The sequence below is a fragment of the Sarcophilus harrisii genome, chromosome 5, assembly GCF_902635505.1.
Source record: "Sarcophilus harrisii chromosome 5, mSarHar1.11, whole genome shotgun sequence".
NCBI lineage: Eukaryota > Metazoa > Chordata > Mammalia > Dasyuromorphia > Dasyuridae > Sarcophilus > Sarcophilus harrisii.
Window position 1 is genome coordinate 63,443,576 of NC_045430.1, and position 19,805 is coordinate 63,463,380.

At 39.8% G+C, this 19,805-nt stretch overlaps 1 protein-coding gene across 2 annotated transcripts in view; it reads left to right on the plus strand.

Moving 5' to 3' along the window:
• LOC100926503 (voltage-dependent L-type calcium channel subunit alpha-1C) overlaps nt 1-19,805 on the plus strand; it is a 342,775-nt gene that overhangs the window by 261,966 nt on the left and 61,004 nt on the right. The window contains exon 28 of one of the 2 annotated variants that reach the window (XM_031937793.1): nt 11,084-11,167. In XM_031937793.1, coding sequence (XP_031793653.1) covers nt 11,084-11,167 — 84 coding nt within the window. Of the gene's footprint in view, nt 1-11,083; nt 11,168-11,789; nt 11,874-19,805 lie in introns of both variants that reach the window. The other variant, XM_031937792.1, reaches the window with a different exon arrangement.

Below are 19,805 nucleotides of genomic sequence, written 5' to 3' on the forward strand. Positions count from 1 at the left end.
ACACACACACACATACACACACACACACACACACACACACACACATATATATATGTATATACACACACATATGTGTATGTTTTATTTTTATTTATATTAAAACCAACCCGTGCTTCCTCAGGACATGAGTCCAACTTGTCTCCTGAGACTCACCAGCACAGTGGAAAAGAAATAGAAAAGGATTTGGAGCTGGAAGGAATAACCCTCCTCTTCACTTCATCTCTCTGTCTCTGTGTCTGTGTCTCTGTCTCTGTCTGTGTGTATATGTCTCTCGCTCTATCTCTGTCTCTGTCTCTCTGTCTCTCTCTCTCTCTCTCTGTCTCTGTCTCTCTCTCTGTCTCTCTCTCTCTCACACACTCACACACACACACACACACACAACCTAGAGGTCTGATTGGTGAGCAGAATTACCATGATTATTATTTATTTATGTCATGACAACAGGGTACCTGGTGCTTTCAGCACAAGACTGACAGGCATGAATGGTAATAGTAGGGGCTTTCTTAAGGAGGGGCCTGCCTATCACAGCTTCTGTACCCAGGGAATTTGCATATTGTTGCAACATTGTGACAGGCTTCTTTCTTGCCTGGCTTTTAAAAGCCGGAACATTGCTATGAATGATTTTTTAAAATTATGTGACTTAACAAAAAGCTGTGGTGTGGGAAGGGTAGTATTAGCTATTACATTTAATTGTTTAATAGGTAAAATTATTCCCACCATGAGAAAAGCCCAGTGGGACGGTACACTTCAGTTTTCAGTCACAATCTGGTGAACAAGAGAACAGGCAAAGGGAAAAAAAAATCTGCCTAAATTAAAGATGGTGAATTTTCAAAAGTCCATCCCCAGGAAGGCTTATTCTAAGTAATTCAAATTCTCAGTTGATGAGGGAATACCTATTATAAGGCGTTATGAAATAGGGGAAATGCTTAGAACTATTGCCCTTTAGAGGACCCTCCCCACTGTGATTAGGTTGCTCAGTAATGATTCGGAGGCAGAATTCATTTAAATGATAAGGACTTGGTTAGGACTAAAAAATAGCTGAAGTTTCCCTGTTTCTTATAATCAGCCCATGTCTCCACACCTTAGAGTAGCAGACTTTTCCCTTCTTTTTCCATGAAGACCTCTAAGACTGCATGTTTTGTGTCATCTTTGTGACCTAGGTAGGGTTGTTGTTAATTTAGCACAATGCAATTCCACCTTATTCCTTCAAAGACTATAACTACTTAACATACTTATTTAGGTCTGAGAAGCCCTAAGTACTTGAAAGATATAATTCTTTTGTCCCATTTGTAGGTTTATAAGGAATGAAGAAAATTATTTTTCTATTATGGTAATAACAAATTATTAAATTAGAATTAAGGGGCTTTTTCCCCCTCTTTATTTCCTCATTCAAGGATCAGCCCCTATGAGTCAGTCAGTCTTTGAAGAACAAAGCTGATACATGAGGATGTCCCCATACACCAGGAACTTGCTCCACAATTTTGGACAGGATCCCATTCAACTAAAAAAACTTACTTCCATTTATAATATAAACAAAATCTAATCTAGGTAGATTCCATCCCTCAAGTATTAACCCTATGCCCTTGTACCCTCCATTAAAATGAAGGATCTAACTCATGAAGGAAAAAAACCAACCAGAGTGGTCTGGATAAAGATGGATTCCTCTGTCCAGAGTGCTGGAAGTGGCTGGGTCTCATGACCCAGGAATAACCCTTTATGGTACTTCAGGAGGAATTGAAGACTTTTAGCCCACCTCTTCATTTAAAGACCCACTCCCTTAATTGTTCATAAGTAAGGGTTTATTTTCCTGACGAGGGCATTCCCTTTCCAAAAAATATTTAAAGCCTTCAGTATTTGCATTAGATGTCTTTAGTTATTGAGAGAAGCCACTGACCACTAATGTATTGATTAGCTAGCCTAATTAATAGATTATTAATTATCTAGAAATTGTCTTTCAGGTGTTTCTTTCATGTCAGGAGGTCTCTATTTTAAAGAAGTGTGAAATGAGGTACAGAAAAGCCTGCTGCTTCACTTTTAAAAATTTAAATTAAAATTTAAAACATTTTTTGAAATTTGACCTACTTGCATACTTTGATATTTCACCTTAAGACACTATCCATTGATAGATGGGGATATTTCTGCCTGCCCCTCTCTACAATTCTCTACAATGATTTTGTTCAACAGGTTTCAATCTCTTGTTAGATTTGTCTTTGGTGTTTCCTGATAAGGAAAAGGAAAGGGAAAAAATGGAAATGGAGGCTGAGAACTAAACTGAAGGCAAGAAAGCATTAAATTACTGACACCTTAGCCTGTATATACTTTATATTCAATCAAAAGGCAGGATTTTCCCCTTTATCCTTTAAGGAACTTAAGAGCATTCTTCAATCAGTGGCAAAGATAAACTTGAAAAGAAAGCAAAATAGTGTAGCCAGGTAGTGTAGTGGATAGAGCACCAGCCCTGAAGTCAGGAGGACCTGAGTTCAAATCTGCTCTGAGACACTTAAAGCTTCCTGACTGTGTGTCCCTGGGTAAGTCACTTAACCCCAATTGCCTCGGCAAAGAAAAAAGAAAAAAATAAGAAAAGAAAGAAAAATAGCACCATATAGTAAGGCAACCAGCACCTTCCCCCAATCCATGACCTTTCATCCCTCCTACCATACAATGTTTCACTGCTCTCTGATGGAAAATTGTATGTATTTATTGTGAGATATAATATATATATATATAATATATATTTGTTTATTTATTTATTTATCACAAGGTAAGAGTATAAATATAAAAGTCCCCACAATTCCCTTCCAGGCTCTCAGAAACCTTGGAACAGCTGCATGCTCCAGTTATTCTTCCTCTATTAGATGCCACTAATTTCCATGATTACTGTAATGTCCAAGTAGCATCTTTTACCATAATAGAATTTATATTATCTCTGCTTGGTGTCATTTACTATTGTCATGTTGATATTCCATTGGATCAGCTCTACCCAGACATACAATGAGATATTGCCACTGCTGCCACTTCTCATTTGGCACCTCTTCCCTTCCCAAGTTCACTTAATTTAATTTTCCAACCCCATGATGAAAAAAGAAGGAAATTGGTGAAGGATCTAGCTTCTAGAAAGCATCTTTAAATTCCTTTATCCCTAACTCCTGTCAGTTGCATTCTTTCCAAAACATCTTATTCAGTTCTGTTCAGAGAAGGGAAAATTTATGGGTGGGAGAAATAAAAAAGGCTTGGACCGTAATAGTTATCTTCAGGCATTTTAAATGCCTGAAGTTTTCTCACATGGAAGAGGGTTTAGACTTATCCTGCCTGGCCCCAGAATTAGAGATGTAACTAGCAGAGATGTGACAGAAATTTCAGGGACAAGACATTGATTTGATGTAAGGGAAAGAGCTGTCCAAATGTAGAATGAGCTTTCTCATTCCAGGAGATAGTATGTTCTTCATCACTAGATATTTTCAAGAGGAGCTTGAATAACCATTGCTAAAGATGTTGCAGAAAGGATTTCTGTTCAGGTACGGTTTAAACCAGATGACTCTCCAATTCCCTTCCAACCCAAACAATCTGCAATTTAGCAATGATTTATTAAGTGCCTATCATATGGAAGGTACTGATTTATACTCAAGCAGTAAAGATTCTTCAGGGAGCTAGTATATCCTAGAAGTTCATAAATGTCTGCTTCTCCCCCCCCCCTTCCTTTCCCTCCCTCTATCTTATTCTTCTTTTTCTTTTCATGACTAATGTTTCTTTACTTTGTCTATGCCTGCAGGTTTACTTCAAAGACACTGAGACCTGCCTGTCTGGTGAATTTTCATTTCTATTACTTCCCCAATTTCTTATTCACCAACTTTTCTTTCCATTTCTCCTATTCTCTCAATTATTTATTTTCCATCCAGACATCTTCTTTCAATATATGCCTATTCGATATTCTTCTGCATCTTTAATTTTTGTTGTCTTTGTTCTATCTACCTTCTTCTCCCTCTTTTCCTCTTCCTCTTTTTCCTTTTCTGCCTCTTTTCTTTCTTCTCTTCCTCTTTCTTCTCATCCTTCTCAATTTTTGTATATCTGCCTCTCTCTCTCTCCTCTTTCTCCTCTCATCTCTCTTTTTCTCTTTCCTGTTCTTACATCTCTTGTCCTCCTCTTCTCTCTTCTCTCTTCCATCTATACCTTCTCTCCCTTAGATAGTATCTACATCTACATCCTTTTCCAATTATTTTCACTTTTAGCTGCCTCTTCCTTTTTACTTCTATGCAGTCACTTCAAATTGTGCTGCTCTTTTTCTTTGCTTCAGCTCTCTCATTTTAGCAGTTCCACAGGGACTTGGCTTCCAACAGGAATCATCTGACTTCATTTCAGGTCTACCAATACCCAACTAATGTATAATCACAGCTCCCCAGTGTGCCTTTATCTATTGGTTTCTTGCTTAGTATCACTTGAAAAGAGCAGTTTTTAGGATTGGATGGATCTGAGTTGGTGGGGGAATTTATACCAGCATTCTAAATACCAGAGACATCAGTGATGCAACAAAGTTTTATAGTCATCATCTCCATACCATTGAACTTTTACCTCTTCTCTGCTGGTGCTCTTTTTATGTAGATGTGTGGAAAGGAATAGAGTGAATAATCAGGTAATGATTTCCTACAATGGAACAAATCATAACTTGAAAATTACCTAGGAATTAACAACATAATCTCAGTGAATACATGAAAGTGTGTATGCATGTACATCCATGGTGGCCTTATTCCTATTTGAAACACCAGTATAAGGCTGTTGGGAAAATTATAGTGGGTACCATCACTATGGGTATATCATGGGAATGAGAAGGAGCTAAGGGTCTAAGAACAAAGATGATCCTTCAGTACTCAAAGGATTATGCCAGTGTGGACACCTCCTCCATGGAAATAGATCACAGTCATTCCATTGTTTAGTGTAGTCTCTGTGAATATAGCAGAAAAATATACCATCCTGCCATCAACATGATAAGAAGGATGCTCAAACTTAATCTGATTCTCAAATAACAAGCATGAGTCTTGTTGTCTAAGCCCTTTGAAAGAGGTAAGACCTTTTAAAAGTTTACATTCTTCTGGCATAACCTTCCAGAAGTCCTAATTATCTCCAGATGTGCCACAGTGAATTCCTAATAAAATAGTCTAGCATACAGTAAACTCACAGCAGCCAACTCAGTTAGTCTTAAACCATTATATACAGCAAGTCCTCTGATTTCTCTAATGCTTCTGGCCAAAAGAATACCAGTAATCTGATAATCATAATAGTGCCTGCTTCATTAGAACTAGAACGCATGGGGTTGGGTAAGATTTAACCATATTACATCAAACTATATGGGGCACTAGATGGTAGAGTGGCCTGGAGTCAGGAAAACTCATCTTCCCGAGTCCAAATCTGGCCTCAGATACTTATTAGCTCTGCATAATGTGACTCTGCATAAATCCCTTAACTTTGTTTGCTTCAGTTTCCTCATCTGTAAAATGATCTAGAGAAAGAAAAGGAAAACCATCCCAGTATCTCTGCCAAGAAAACCCCAAAGGGGGCACATAGAGTTGCACACAACTGAACAACAAAACCCCACCACACATTCTTTCTGTATTAGTTTCAATATCCTTACCTATTTCCACATTAGAACTGATAAAATTCCTTTCCAGTCACTGCATATTACTGACCTTTGGGTAAGAGCAAAGAAGACAATATGGAAGAATTAAATGGGTACAAGGGCAGAAGGGTGGGCAAGGAGAGGCTTCTCTGAATTCATATGCTACAGATCCTCCAGGCCTTTGAATCAGCAATTTCCAAATCAACCAACCCTCAAGTATCTTCTCTGATGAAAGATAATCCAAAACAATGATTTACCTAAAAATCCTTTGGATTTGGATTTAGAAATGTTTTATGCAATGCCTTTTTAACAGGTTTATTCTTAATAATGATGTTTTACTCAAAATTAAATTAATCCGAATTCTCTCAGGATGTGTGGGATTGGGTGGGGCAGGAAAGATAAGAGAAAACAATTCCAGGACCTGCTGATAGAGGAGAGGAAAGTGGATTATAAGTTTTGGGTTTTGGTCTTTTTTTTTAAAGGTGTGGATCATTAAAAGTTGACTTTATTTCCTTGGAGTGGGACTCAAAAATATGATTCCCATCCAGGATGAAAAAGAGAGAGACAGACAGACAGACATCTTGTCGCCTGACTCCATATCCTGAGGATTAGGAGAGGAATGAGAAAAAAAAAATAATTTTCTCCCAAAACCTCAGATCTGGGGGAGGGGGAGACTGAAGAGAAGGGAAAAGGAAAGGAGTATGCATAACTAGCCATCGACCTTTCAGCCATATAGACTGTGAAAAAAAAACAAAAAGAGGTCTAGCGAAATCAAAATCAACAAAATCCATCACATTCTCCATCATGGAACAATTGGCAAGCTTTAATATAAAGACCAGTCTCCCACACACACATATATACACTCCTTCCCAGAAAAGGAAGGTGACTGATATAATTTAGTTCCAAGGAGAAAGTATTATCTTAAGGAAAGGACCTATGATGCTTTCATATTCCACCATCACCTCAAAAAAGAGAATACCTTCAATTCCTCATTCTTCTATTCCTATCCAATATTTTCAAATGGATATTGGGAAAGCAGAAAGGAATATTTGTCAGAGAAATTTTGGTGATATAAGATTCTCCTGGATTTCATTTATCGAAAGGGGTCTCTATTGCTCAGGAAGAGCTAATTTAGGAGGTTAGCCAAATCCCTTACAAGGTCAATCTGAACAGAGCACTGGGGAAGGGAGGAGGGAGGGGGACCCTTGTGGGAATAAGAGTGAGAAATTGAAAGGAGATAAGAGAGATCTGACTGGACCTAAAGATAATCATGGTCAGCTGGCTAGGAAGATAGAAGGTGGAAATATGGGAAGGGAGTTTGGTTGGGGAGTAGGTCATCAAGATAAACTGCTACTTAAAGGGACACTGTCAACATTCTCTCCCTCTTTACCCTCCCTTCCACTCCCCACTTTCAAGCCGTGCTTGTGAACTTCAAGAGGGCTGGGTTCAAAAAATCATGGTATTATTTGTTAAAGTCTCCAATGTCTAGGAGGGAGGGGGTAAATGATAAAGGGACTTTAAGTAGTAAGTCAGTAGAAGCCATCTGCTCAAGTGGCCTTCTACAACCAAAAACCAATCCAAAAATCCAGGAGCCAGCTAGCTCCTGCCATTCCAAAAGCACGGCCTAGTGGGGATGGGGCAGGAGGCAGTGCCCCCAAGAAATGTCTGGCCAATCTAGAAGAAAAGGAGAATTGGCACATTTTTCTTTGAACTTTACCACCCTGAACCCCACCCCAAAAGTCCAAGGATAATTCATGGTAACTCAAAGTTCAAGACAACTCATGGTAAACCAGGAGGTTGACAGAGTCCGTTTAAGTTTCATCTGCTCTTCTGGCACAGGGCAGCTATTCTGATTAACCTTTCCTGTTTGTCTGGTTTTCAACATCTTGCCTTTGTCTTGTCATCTACCTTTCTTCCACCCTCTCCCTCTTTTCCCCTTTCAGTAATATGGCACACGAGAACCCATCTTACCAGTTTTATTTCAGGTCCCTCTGATGGCTGCCGAGACTCCAGTTCATTCCTCTTTTAACACCATATTTCCCCTCTACACACATTTCAATTCCTTTTCTCCTATCCTTTTCAACCATATATTGTTTTGTTACCAAGTGTTCTAGGTGGTATTCTGAACATTTCCGGGCTCTGATCTAGTCCATTTCTCTACTCCTTTGTTCCCTTTCTCTTCCCCTCTAATGGAATCTGAATTATCAGATTATAAAACTTAATGTATGGATAGGAGTTGGGGATCTCTCTGGGTTGAGTCAGAGCTTCATCTAGCCACAATAATATCATTTGTATTTAGCAATGCTTGATAATCTCATCTTGAAAGTAGAAGGGGGGACAGAACCATAGCACTAGCAACTCTTCCTTTTCTATGTCTCCCAAGTCCCATCTCCATAAAATAAAAAGGTTCTTGCTATCCCCACCCCAGAGAAAAAATTAAGGGGATTAGGAGGAGATTTGTTTTGTATTTCCTGCTCTAGGTGTGTGGAAGAGAGAGTTCTTTCTATCTCAGAGGCTCTGGCTTTTTTCTGAAATGCTCCAGAGGGCCAGTAAGGAAGCCATGACACAATCTGACCTTCACCTAACCCCTCTCCCCATCAACCTCTGCTCCACCATATGGCTCTTCCCAAACCCCTTTGGAGGCTGTGCTTTACTTCCCCTTGGCAAAACTGCCTGGGAATGGAGACTCTCACCCTTTCCCCATGACCTGACTTTCCGCATTAAGAATAGCAGCCGCCTAGGACAAAATGTCTTTCATTCCTGCTGGAAACAGGGCACAGCTGGGAAGTTAGGAGGTTAAAAGAGCTGGATATAGCCAGGCAGAGATAAAATAACCCAAGTTTTTGTCTTATGAAAATACATATACATATATATATTACCTAAATATATATGACATATATACATATTTATTAAATGACTGAGAAAGTGATGGAAATCGTGAAAATGTAGACTCTTAATGAGTCTGTGGTAAAAAAAGATGTTTATTCATGAAGTATTTGTGAATCAGACTCCTGGGTTTCACATTACCCAAAGGATCTTTTTAATACCTAGCACCTGCTGATTTAAGAGGTTGGTCAGGTGGTCCTTGTGTTCAGTCTGAGAAGTGGGATGGGGAAAGGGTGTATTTACCACACAAGAGCTAACTAAAAAATTACATAGGGATGTTCTGTGACAGGCTACTTAAACTCAAATCATAGAGAAGCAGCCCTTAGCTTCAATCCAACTACAGCTATCCTGGGGGACATCTGTGTATTTCCCTAATGGCCTGCTGCCATACATGTGAGACAAGCACAGGGAAAATGAGCCTCTGACCCTACCCCTCAATAGCATGACATCTACCGTCACTAATTCATAGAATTCCCATCCCTAGAAGCTCTGCCTATGGGGAAAGGGGGAATTCAGGGAGTACAAAAATGTAATGTGTGTACTCCTTCAGTAACATAAAAGAAGGGGAGGGGACCAGGGGCATGTTCAAGCATAAGGAAGAAATTTGGGTTCTGAATAGCTATGGAGAGATTCCTTCCATCCTTCTTCCATACTGTAAAATCTCCAAGATATCTGCACAGTCCCCTCCCTAAGAAATCCCTTCCCCTCTGTCCTTTTCCAGGCAAACAAATCTCTCTCTGGTCTGCCCTCCACAAACTGTAACACTTCCCCTCAGCAAGTTCAAGTAATGATCCCAGTGTTACCTCCCAAAAGTCTCTCTGGTAGCAAAGAAAAGGCATAGAACCTGTTGGCAGTGGCCAGGTATGTTCTGGGACACCCTTGAGGAGAATTCTCATTTGGCCACTGGGGAATGACAAAGGATTATCCACCCAGCAACCATTCGCCAGCATACCTGATTTTTACTCTATCCTTTTTTATGACCAGATTCCAAAACCCCACAAGCTGGAGTAAGGTCCTTCTAACGTCCCTTTCAAGTCTGACATTCTATCCCTATTTCATTCTAGAAACTAATTCTCAAGCTCAACTTAGTGATTTTTTCTTAATTAGTTGTGTTATTTTCATTCCATGAAATTCATAGTTATTTGTGGGCACATTTCATGTTACTCACCTTAGTAAGAGAAGTGATATTAATGGTTCTATTAATCACAAGTCATTAATTACTTGGAGCCACAAGTGCCAAACCTGGTGATTGTGGCCCTCAGGATATCCACCATCTGGAGGGCACAAAAGGGGAAATTATAGCCTGACAGGATGGACTACATAGTACTCTAGGAACCCATCATTTGCAATAATTGGAAGGGCCCGGGTACCTAGTGAGAAACCATCAGTTTATAGCTCTGAAGATGGGGTCTTGAGACAATGGGACCACCCTCCCTTTGTCAACAAGCTAACCTCGTATCCACAAGTGTCATCTGGGGATATAGACCTGTTCCCCTTTTCTAGATCTAAAAATATAAAACCCATGTCCAAATTCATATTCTGTGCAGCACCAACTCAGACAAAATTCTGAGGTAGGTGAATTTTTTTAGGAATTCTTGACTTCCCTCCTTCCTTTCTGTGACCTTTTCCTTCTTAATTATACCTCTTCTTTCCCTTTGCCATTTCTAGAAGTCTGATAACTTGTTCTTTACCTGACCTTTATCCCTAAGGAAACCTAGTCTACGGGAAGAATCTGATAAATTCATTCACACTGAGATGTTTAATGTTACTTCTCCCCAGGAATCAATATCTAACTGGAATTCTGGGAATCAACAGATATTGGATGGGGAGTGAAAGCAAGGGTATTTGTTAGCCCTAAAATGATACCTATGCTCTGCCTACATGTGAGGCTAAGTGGAACTATGTTTCCTTACAATAGCAAAGCCTATGAAGGCTGGAACTTGTACTCGTTGTGATTCTTCTGACTCATTGTGAATGTTTCTTCATCTAAGCCATCAATTTTTTTTTCAACCTACCCTTTGTGTGAGCTATCTCAGAGATAAATAAATGAGATATCCCATTGGGGCATGATTATCTTGGTTTTCAGTGCTTCCTTTGACCTCTAGCATTATTCGTGTTACAACCCCATCCATTACACATTCTTTTCATTGCACTCTCTGAGATGGGTCCTGCTAACCACTAAGGATTGAAGCAGATTGGTAGGATGAAGGCTAGGAGGATGGTGAGCTGGATGGGGACTAGCAATCAGTCATATCCTGGAACAATCCCAAATTAAACTGTCTGTTCCTGTTCCTATTCCTCCCTCCTTTCCCTTAATCCCCAAGCACAGTATATTTGAAAAGGAAGTCAGTTTATGAAGGGTGGATTAGGATTAGGTGGGATGACAAAGTAAAGGTAGGAGGAGAGGGCTTGGACTAGCCACCCCACCACCACCCTCTTTCCTTCCACTCAAGCTCCTGGCCACACAATGTTGAGGTAGGAAACTCCGGCAGCCTGCCTGGACGGTGATGCTAATGGTGATGTTCCACTGTTTTCGTCTGTCTAACATTCCTTTTTAATCCCCATCCTGCCTGCCCCTCCCTTATGTAGGGTTACTTTAGTGATCCTTGGAATGTTTTTGACTTCCTGATCGTAATTGGCAGCATTATTGACGTCATTCTCAGTGAGACTAATGTGAGTATTACTCTACCCTTCCCAGGATACCTCTTTCTTCTCCTACTTCCTCTTCCTTTTCTTCCTCTATTTCCCTTTCTCTCTCTTTTTATTTCCTGTAAACCTCACCCCCAACCCCACTCCCACCCTCTAGTCATTGCTTTTGTTGAACTTGCCGCCGTACTTCTGCTGGGGGAAAAAAGCAGGAATTTCTCCTCCTTTTTTTCCTCCCACATGTCCCAGCTCTGCCCTGCTGTGATGGGCCCCAAGTGCACAGAAATGAGTTGGAAGGGAGCAGGTGGGCTCCCTTCCCACCAACCCAAAGGGGTCTACCCATCTGAATGTATGTAACCATTGAACTAACCCACCTTTTGTCAGTCCTCTCCGTCTGCCCTTCGAACCGAACGTGACACAGGTTTCAGCTGCCAGACTTATAGAGTGGTTTAAAAAAAGAAAAAGAAAAAGGTGATTGGAGATGCCCAACGTAACCTCTTTCTTTTCTTATTTTTTTCTCTTCTCTCCCTTTCATGCTTTTTTTTTTATTTTTTTTTTTATTTTCTTTTCTTCCTTTGTTGTTGGTTTGTTTTGTTGGTTTTTTTTTTCTCTTCTCTTTTTTTCTCCTGGGCTTCTCTGCCACATGCAGCACTATTTCTGTGATGCATGGAATACATTTGACGCCTTGATTGTTGTGGGTAGCATTGTTGATATAGCAATCACCGAGGTAAACGTAAGTAAATGGCGTCTGTACCTAACTGTCCGTGCCTGCTCTAACACTCATTTGTCTTTAGCAATTTTTTCCTCCCCTCCCCACTCCTTTGTTCAGTTTTGTTTTGTTTTGTTTTTTAGGGGATGTTATTTGTTTGAGTTTTGTTTTTTGTTGTTATTTATTTAAATGATTCTTTTTTTGTTGTTGCTTTCATTTGATTCTATTTTCCCCCTTATTTGGGAATAAGTTCAGATTTTTCTATCCTTTCCTTATTTTGTTTTTTAACTGTTGCATCTCTTCCTTTCCTCTCCCCCCTTCATAATCAGCCTGGCATGAATCAAAACTGTATGGCAGGAAGCAGCCAGGGGCATGTGGAATGAGAAAGAGGCGGGAATTTTCCAAGTGCTAGGCAGCTGCTGGGCAAGCATTTACCCAATCTGACCCTCCTTCTTCAGAGGAGGGCCAGGACTGCCTGGGCATCCCAGCCCTTTCCGCCCCACAGCCTGCTGAGCACCAACTCTTTCGAGGTGGGCACGCAAGGAATCGAAGCTGTAATCCTCACTTCCTTTGGCTTTCTATAAACCAAGGAACATCCTAAATAAGGTTCCCACTTTTTTAAGCTTCAGTAGCCTTTGAAATGGAAAGCTTATCTGACTTCTCCTCCTGAAGCCCTTCCTCAAGTTGGGGAGCCCTGATTCTCTCTCCTTTGGATCAACTGATGATTTCAGTGGTCAGATAGTACACTCAAATCTCTGTTTGATCCATTGCAAGAGCACATTGCTAGAACCTTAATAAAACCATGTGGCTCTGACTATAAAAGCAGGCATGGTTCCTTGGCACTAGTCACAGTTATATACCCATTCACCCCAGTCTCAGATGGAAGATAACCCTGGCACCCTGTACTTTGCGGCCTTCTGCCGCGTCCCCTCTAAAGAGTTCCCTCCTACTATACAGTTCCTATCAATTTCTGCACCTGTCTCTCTGTTACCTGGCATGTTTAAATCTTCTCTCTTTATAGGCAAATCTCTCTTAACATGTGGTTTTTTTTGTTGTTATTTTTTCTTTAATTAAGAACCTTAATAATGTATGCACACTTCTCTGATCCAGTGAATGGTTGAATAACAGCATCAAGCAATAGTTTTAAAATCAGTTTTCATCTAAGATGTCTGAAAGTATCACACCCAGCCAGTACAATCCCTACTATCTCTGATCCTATTATATTTGTTTCCCATACTCCCAGCCAACTTGAAAAAAGAGCTGCTTTGTTTCCCTGCCTACAACTCTGTACCACCTCTAGCAGGTGAATTTTGGGAGGAACAGAAATGCTCTTTAGCATCTATTCCCCTTTTATCTTTCTTCTTCCACCCTCCTTTCCTTCCCTGCCTGCCTCCCTTAATTTTGTCACCTTTCTTAACAATTGTGGTAGATCTTTGAGAAGTCAACTCTGTTCCTCTGACCTTAGAGAGCTATCTCTGGGGACCCGATGTGTCTCGTCATGTATGTGTGTGTGTGTTTCTGTGTGTATGGGTGCAAACATGTACCTCCTCATGTCCCTTTAGATGCAGATCCTCAGATCATTTTAAAATTTCTCTCTAACCTACCTAGTTCCCTGACAACCATCATCAATACTGATTATTGAGGAATCCTGAATTATTTCCAAAATCCCTAGATTCCTCATACTCTCCAATATGTATATCTCTAGCTATTCATTATCTGTAGTAGCTTAATAATAGTCCTAGAGATATTCTAACCCTAACAGTAGCCCTCAATGATGACCTGTTAGCCTTTTCCAGGTAAAACTTCTTGCCTAAGTTGTCGTGATGAAGAATTGAGGTGAGGAGGGAGGAGGGAAGGAAGGAAGGGATACTGTGTTTATATATACATATATAGGCATATTAATGGCATTGTCTATAACTGCTTTTTGATTTGGGTCTATTCACCAAGTCTATACTTGGGCGCCATATATCCCCAAATCCCCCTAAAGAAAGAACTCCTGGGATAGATTATTTCTGTCAAATTGCTGAGATTTGTCCCTGTTCTGTTGTGAAAGGAAAGGAATCCTGTGTCTGACTACTAAGTGAGGCTTATGTAAGTTCATCCAAAGGAGGGACCATATCTTAAACTTTTTTGTATGCATCTGAGATAATACTGGAGACACCAGAGATGCTTCGTTGATTAAAATTACTGTGATGAGGATGCCATCAATGAGTTGGAGGAGAAGAGATTTGTCTCCGAGCGTTTCAGTGTTTATTTGAATGTGTGTATACCAATGCCAGTCATTTATTGAATAAATGTGAACAAATAACCTACTATGTGTAGAGAGCCCTGGAATTAATGCTATAAGAAGAACCCCTAAACCCCTTGAAGACAAGAACCCTCTGTCCAAAAAAAGACAGGAATCATTTTCATTTTTATCTTTGTATCTTCAGTGCCTGGTCCTTAATGCTTGTTTAAATGACTTCTTGAGTAGAAACAGAAATAGCAAATGGAACTCCTACCTTCAAAAACCTTATAGTCTTTAAATGGGACTGAGACAACCAGAGGGAAAAAAAATAAAAGATACAAAAAGTTGGCATGCTTGGGTGAGTACAAATCAAGTCCCCAGAATTCAAAGTATCCAATTACTGAGAAGACATTCAGCAGTGGAGCTCATTTATATAGCACTTGAAGGTGGACCAAGGTTTTTCTCAGAACAACTTAGGTAGTACAAGTATTATTATCCCCATTTTATAGGTGAAGAAACTGAGATTCAAGAAAACTTGAACATGATCACACCTCTCATGTCAGGGCTGGGATTTAAACTCAAGTCTCCTAATTTCAACCTGAATCCTTTCCACCAATCCAGGTTGTAACTCCTCAAATTATAAACACATTATTCATAATCAGTAAAGTGAACAGCATTACCCATCTCCCTGTTTCCTCTCCTTACTGTATATGTTTAAAAAACAAAATGAAACAAAACACCTTCTGAAAAAGAGCTGCAGGATTTTGTTTGTAAAAGATTTAGGTAAAGAGAGAGCTAGAGGCAATAAATGATTCACCCATAATCCCATTCCCCTTATCCCACCCCTCCTAAATCCCCTAAACAGATGGACTGAGGGAAAGGGGAAACTGATACATGTGCTATCTTTGTGGACCTACCTGAGACTAAAGAAACAAACAGAAGTTAATTCCAGAACAGCTAATCTGTGACCATGATCCACAGCTAGTCACCTCTCATATATGAGTGTCCTCTCTTTTACATATCCACTCTTTATTCAGAGTACAGAAGCCCAATCCTTTCCCTTCTCAAGATCTCTTATAGTTACCAATCTGATAATTCTGCAAGATGCCTCTATCCACTCAGATATTTGGAAGCAGATCAAAAGCCTGGGTTCTATATAATTATTCTGACTTCACTCCTGGAGTTCCAGGCACAACATGATTAATCACACACATCAGATAAGTTGGAGTGCTATTACTTTAAGGCCTTTTCTCCCATGACAATCCTCCCTCAAAAATGTAAGCTTCTCTCCCAATTAAATAATGCTCATTGGATAGAGTGCTGGGCTTGGAGCCAGGAAGATTCATTTTCCTGAATTTAAATCTGGCCTCGGACACTTATTAGATATATGATCCTGGGTAAATCACTTGACCCTGTTTGCCTTAGTTTCTTTATATGTAAAACAAATAATAATCTAGAGAAAAAAATGGCAAACCACTCCAGTATCTTTGCCAAGAAAACCCCAAATAGAGTCCCAAAGAGTGACTGAAGCAGTTGAACAACAGTAATAATGCTATGAAGCCTTCAAAACAATGTGTAAAATTAAGGCAAGAGTCAAGTTCTTGACCCCTTCCGTTCATTTCCCTTCTTTCCTCTGAATTTGTAATTATATTTTTTAAGGATGATACCCAAGAAATTTAGTCTTGTGGCTGAATGAAAGTGCCCAGGCTCTCAAAGCTCTCTCCCTGGGATCCCCACTTTTAGTTTATTTGTGTGATATTTATGTGGATAGTGAGACTTGGAGGTTGTGAATGAGGGTAGAAGCTTAGGAAGACCTGGATGGCTGTTCCTTAGGAAAAATAAAATTAGACTTGGAGGCCAAAAACCTAGATTCTATGGTATTTGTGCAACAAAGTGTTAGATTGAGAGTCAAGAGACATGAGTTCAAATTACAACTCTGCCGCACACTAACTTGTGTGATCTTGAGCAGGCTTCTGAAACCTTGAGGGCCTCAGTTTCCTCATCTGTAAAACAAGGGAATGAGACTATCAGAGTTCTTAAACTTTTTCCACTCACGGCCTCTTTATGCTCGAGATTTTTATGTGATCTCAGGTATATAGGCATATAAAATAAGTACACTAATCAAACATGTATTGATAATAAATCACAATTTTGCACCCCCCACATTCAGTAATGAGACCCCATATTGCAACCTACACTTTAAGATGCTTTGGGCTAGATGACCTCTGAGGTCCCACTATAATTATAATAAATATTATAAATAATATTATAATAATCCTCTGGACTCTCCCAGCCATGCCATAGACACAATCCCATTTGTTATTTAATTCAACAAAGATTTATTAAGCACCTAAGCACTTAATGCGTGCTAAGTATAGGATTGAGGTTTCTGTTCACGAGCTTAGATTCTGATATAATTACTACACTTAAGAAGCTCCATCACAATATAATAGCCTAAGCAAATTATGCTATGTGAAATTTGAGGAGGAAAAAGTCATAAATTCCCTCTTTCCAACTTGGATCTCCAACACAACACTTAGCAGCTAAGCACTTAATAAATACTTTGTCTTTCATTCAATCATTCATTTCTCACTGGGAATCAGGAGAGAACACTTCCCAGAGCATTTGGTACTATAGTCTGACCAAGGGATACTGATTTTTCCCCACCCTCAAGATCCTCCTAATCTAAACATAGTCTCTGACATACCATCCAGCTCTCAATCCTTGACTATGACTGAGCATTACAAGTAAGTACTCTAGAGCTAATATTTTCCCTACAGTATTCTATAACAGTTTATGTGAGGGTAAGGTTTTGAAGACCCCAAGGCAGGGAGGGAGGGAGGATTTGGACTTTAGAAAAAAGAAGAGGCAGATAATTCTAGCCCTGAGAAGTCCCTAAAGAAGAAAATCAGGAAAGCATAATCAGTTGCCAAGGTTTCCTCCTATTTAAATCTATATTCCTTCTAGAGGCCCTCAAATAAAGGCTAGCTGTGTGGAAACTTGTTGAGGATGTGACAGAAGGTTCAGGTTCAGGTTAGACTAAACAACCTCTGACTACACCTTTCACCCTTCTGTACCTTTAATATGGTAGCCTGAAAAGGGGATCATGAGTGGGCAAAAAGAACCCAGGATGGGGGGCTTCAGTTTTCTGACACCTGGACTGAGTGACACCTGGATTCTCTAGAACTTCTTCAATAAATCACTGAATTATGATTAGTTTCTGTATAAATTCTTCCAGACCTCTGGAATGGAAAAGACCACATGCCTTCCATGTCTCTCAAAAGACAGGAGAACCAGTCCCCAACTTGTGAAGGTTATGTTCCAAAATTTCATAAACAAAGATGTTGTTGGAACTTGGACTGGATTTCCCCACAGTAATAATGTTATAAATGGTAGTTGCTAGGCTAGCCCACAAAAGTCTTCTTAACTCCTAACGTAACCAAAGTCTACTTCCAGACTGGTAGCAACATAAAACCTAATCATAATTTGCAATATTGTTTCTATAGTCATGTCTGATTGTGATCCCATTTGGAGTTTTCTTGGCAAACTTGAAATTTGCCAATTCCTCCTCCAGCTTATTTTACAGATGAGGAAGCTAAGGTGAACAAGGTCCAGGCTCACATAGCTAGTAGGTATCTGAGGCCGGATTGAATTCAGTCATTCCTGAATGACTAACTTCAGACCTGGTACTCTATCCATTGTCACCTAGCTGCTCCTAATATTTCTATAGGAGAATCCATTAGAGTATCAGCTTGGGACTTGAGCATCACATTTCTTCTCTCCTACGAAGTAATGTGAAAAGGAATAAACCATTATTCCAAGCCCTGGAATATCAAGGTAGGATTAAGGTTTCTAAGATTAAGACTTACAAGAAGCAGGACTCCAGGACTTTCTTCCATTATTTTATTTTGCTTAGACCCTCAAAATGTTGATAACTATTCATCAACTAGTAGAGGAGGGAGAGACATTTATTTTGTTTTTTTTAAATCTGATTTCTCTTATGCAGCAAGAGAATTGTATAAATATGTTTATACATATTGGATTTTTTAAAAAAAAGAGAGAGCCCAGATGTAAATTCCAACCTCTTCAACTCTTCAGATCAGATCATCTAGTGCAAGCATTTATAGAGGAAGAAACCAAGGCCCAAAAGAATTAAATTGCTTACCCAAAGTTAAAAGGGGATACTTCTCAGTTCTTTGGTCTCCCAGGCACCATTTTTATTTCCTTTAGAATGGGCTTCACCCAAGCCTGCATGCATTTCTGTTCACAACCACCGCCAGTTGTATCTAACCAGGGCAATAAAATGCAGACTTTTATGTCCTTGGAATCAAATAAAAAGTCCCTAAGACATTTCCTAAGAGTTTTCAATGCTGACAATTATGGAAAACAGAGGATTCATTTAGATTCCATAAGAAAAGCTAAAGGTAGAAATAAGATTAATCATCTGTCTTGCAAGTGAAAATGAGATTCAGACTAACTTTGGGTATTTTATCACAATAACGAAGGGCTGGGACCAAGGATGCTGCCAATTACATGGAGGAGGCTTTATGATGAAGTAGAAAGAGCTTTGAACTAAAAGTGAGGACACATGTTCCAGTCTTAATTCTGCTATAATTGTGCTACCGTTGGTCATATCCCTGTGCCTGTTTCCTCTTTTCTAAAATGGAGGGGGTCAGAACTGTGGAGCTCTAAGATTCCTTCCAGTTCTATCAATCTATGGATCTTCTTGGATCAGGATAAGAGCAGTGTGAAAGTTAGGAAAGTAGCAATGATAAAAAGAAAAGATGACCTACCAGTTCTGTCTTAAGCCAAAAATTCCTAAATTATCATGGTGGGGAAGAAACAGAGATTTGTGGGAACCACCCAGATGGAATAAGCAGGAGGGTGCAGATGGATCTAAAGTAGGCATTTATTAGTGGAGATTTGCCTACTTTATTTAGGCTTTTATTTAGGTTTTTCTCACACAAGATTTCTTAAATCTTTTGCAATATTCTCTGAAATGGTTACTTAACTTTTCAATGCTTATCCACCCTGTTCAGTAAGAAAAAGCATAATAAGAGACTGCTAGGTGACCCAGTGAATAGAGCACCAGCCCTGGAGTCAGGAGGATCTGAATTCAAATCTGGTATTAGATACTTACTAGCTGTGTGACTCTGGGTAAATCATTTAAATCCAATTGCATCCCTTCCAAAAAGGAAAAAAAAAAACATAATAAGCTCTTGAGGCTGGCCAAATGAGCACAGGATCAGTTTCTCTAATGATTGGTGTTTGGGCATGGAGAATGCAAGGGAAGCACACCAGCTATCCATAACCCTATTAATATGCCTAGTACATCTGTGAGTTGGTAAAGAAAAGAGGAGGAAATCAAGGAGAAAACTGCATGTCAGAAAGGAAAGAGGTGCAGCTGTCAGAAGATAGTCTCCAAAAGAGAAAACCATACCCATCAAATTTTACAGAAATAGCTCTTTATTCTATCTCCAGTCCCTGGGGTCAGCCCTATATTTCTGGCCTAGATGGGCAGGAACTATCTCCTTCACTAGTCCTCCCCACTGCCTTTGCATTCTTATCCCTTCTAAACACACACACAAAGCAGGGAAGAATGAAGTTTGGTCCCTAGTCTGGGCATCTGTTTCTCGTCTAGAGTGATGGGAGAAAGACAGCTCAGTCAGAGAAAGAGCTGCTGGCAGCATCCGCCCACCCAGAGTTGACTCAGAGAGCACAGCTCCAGC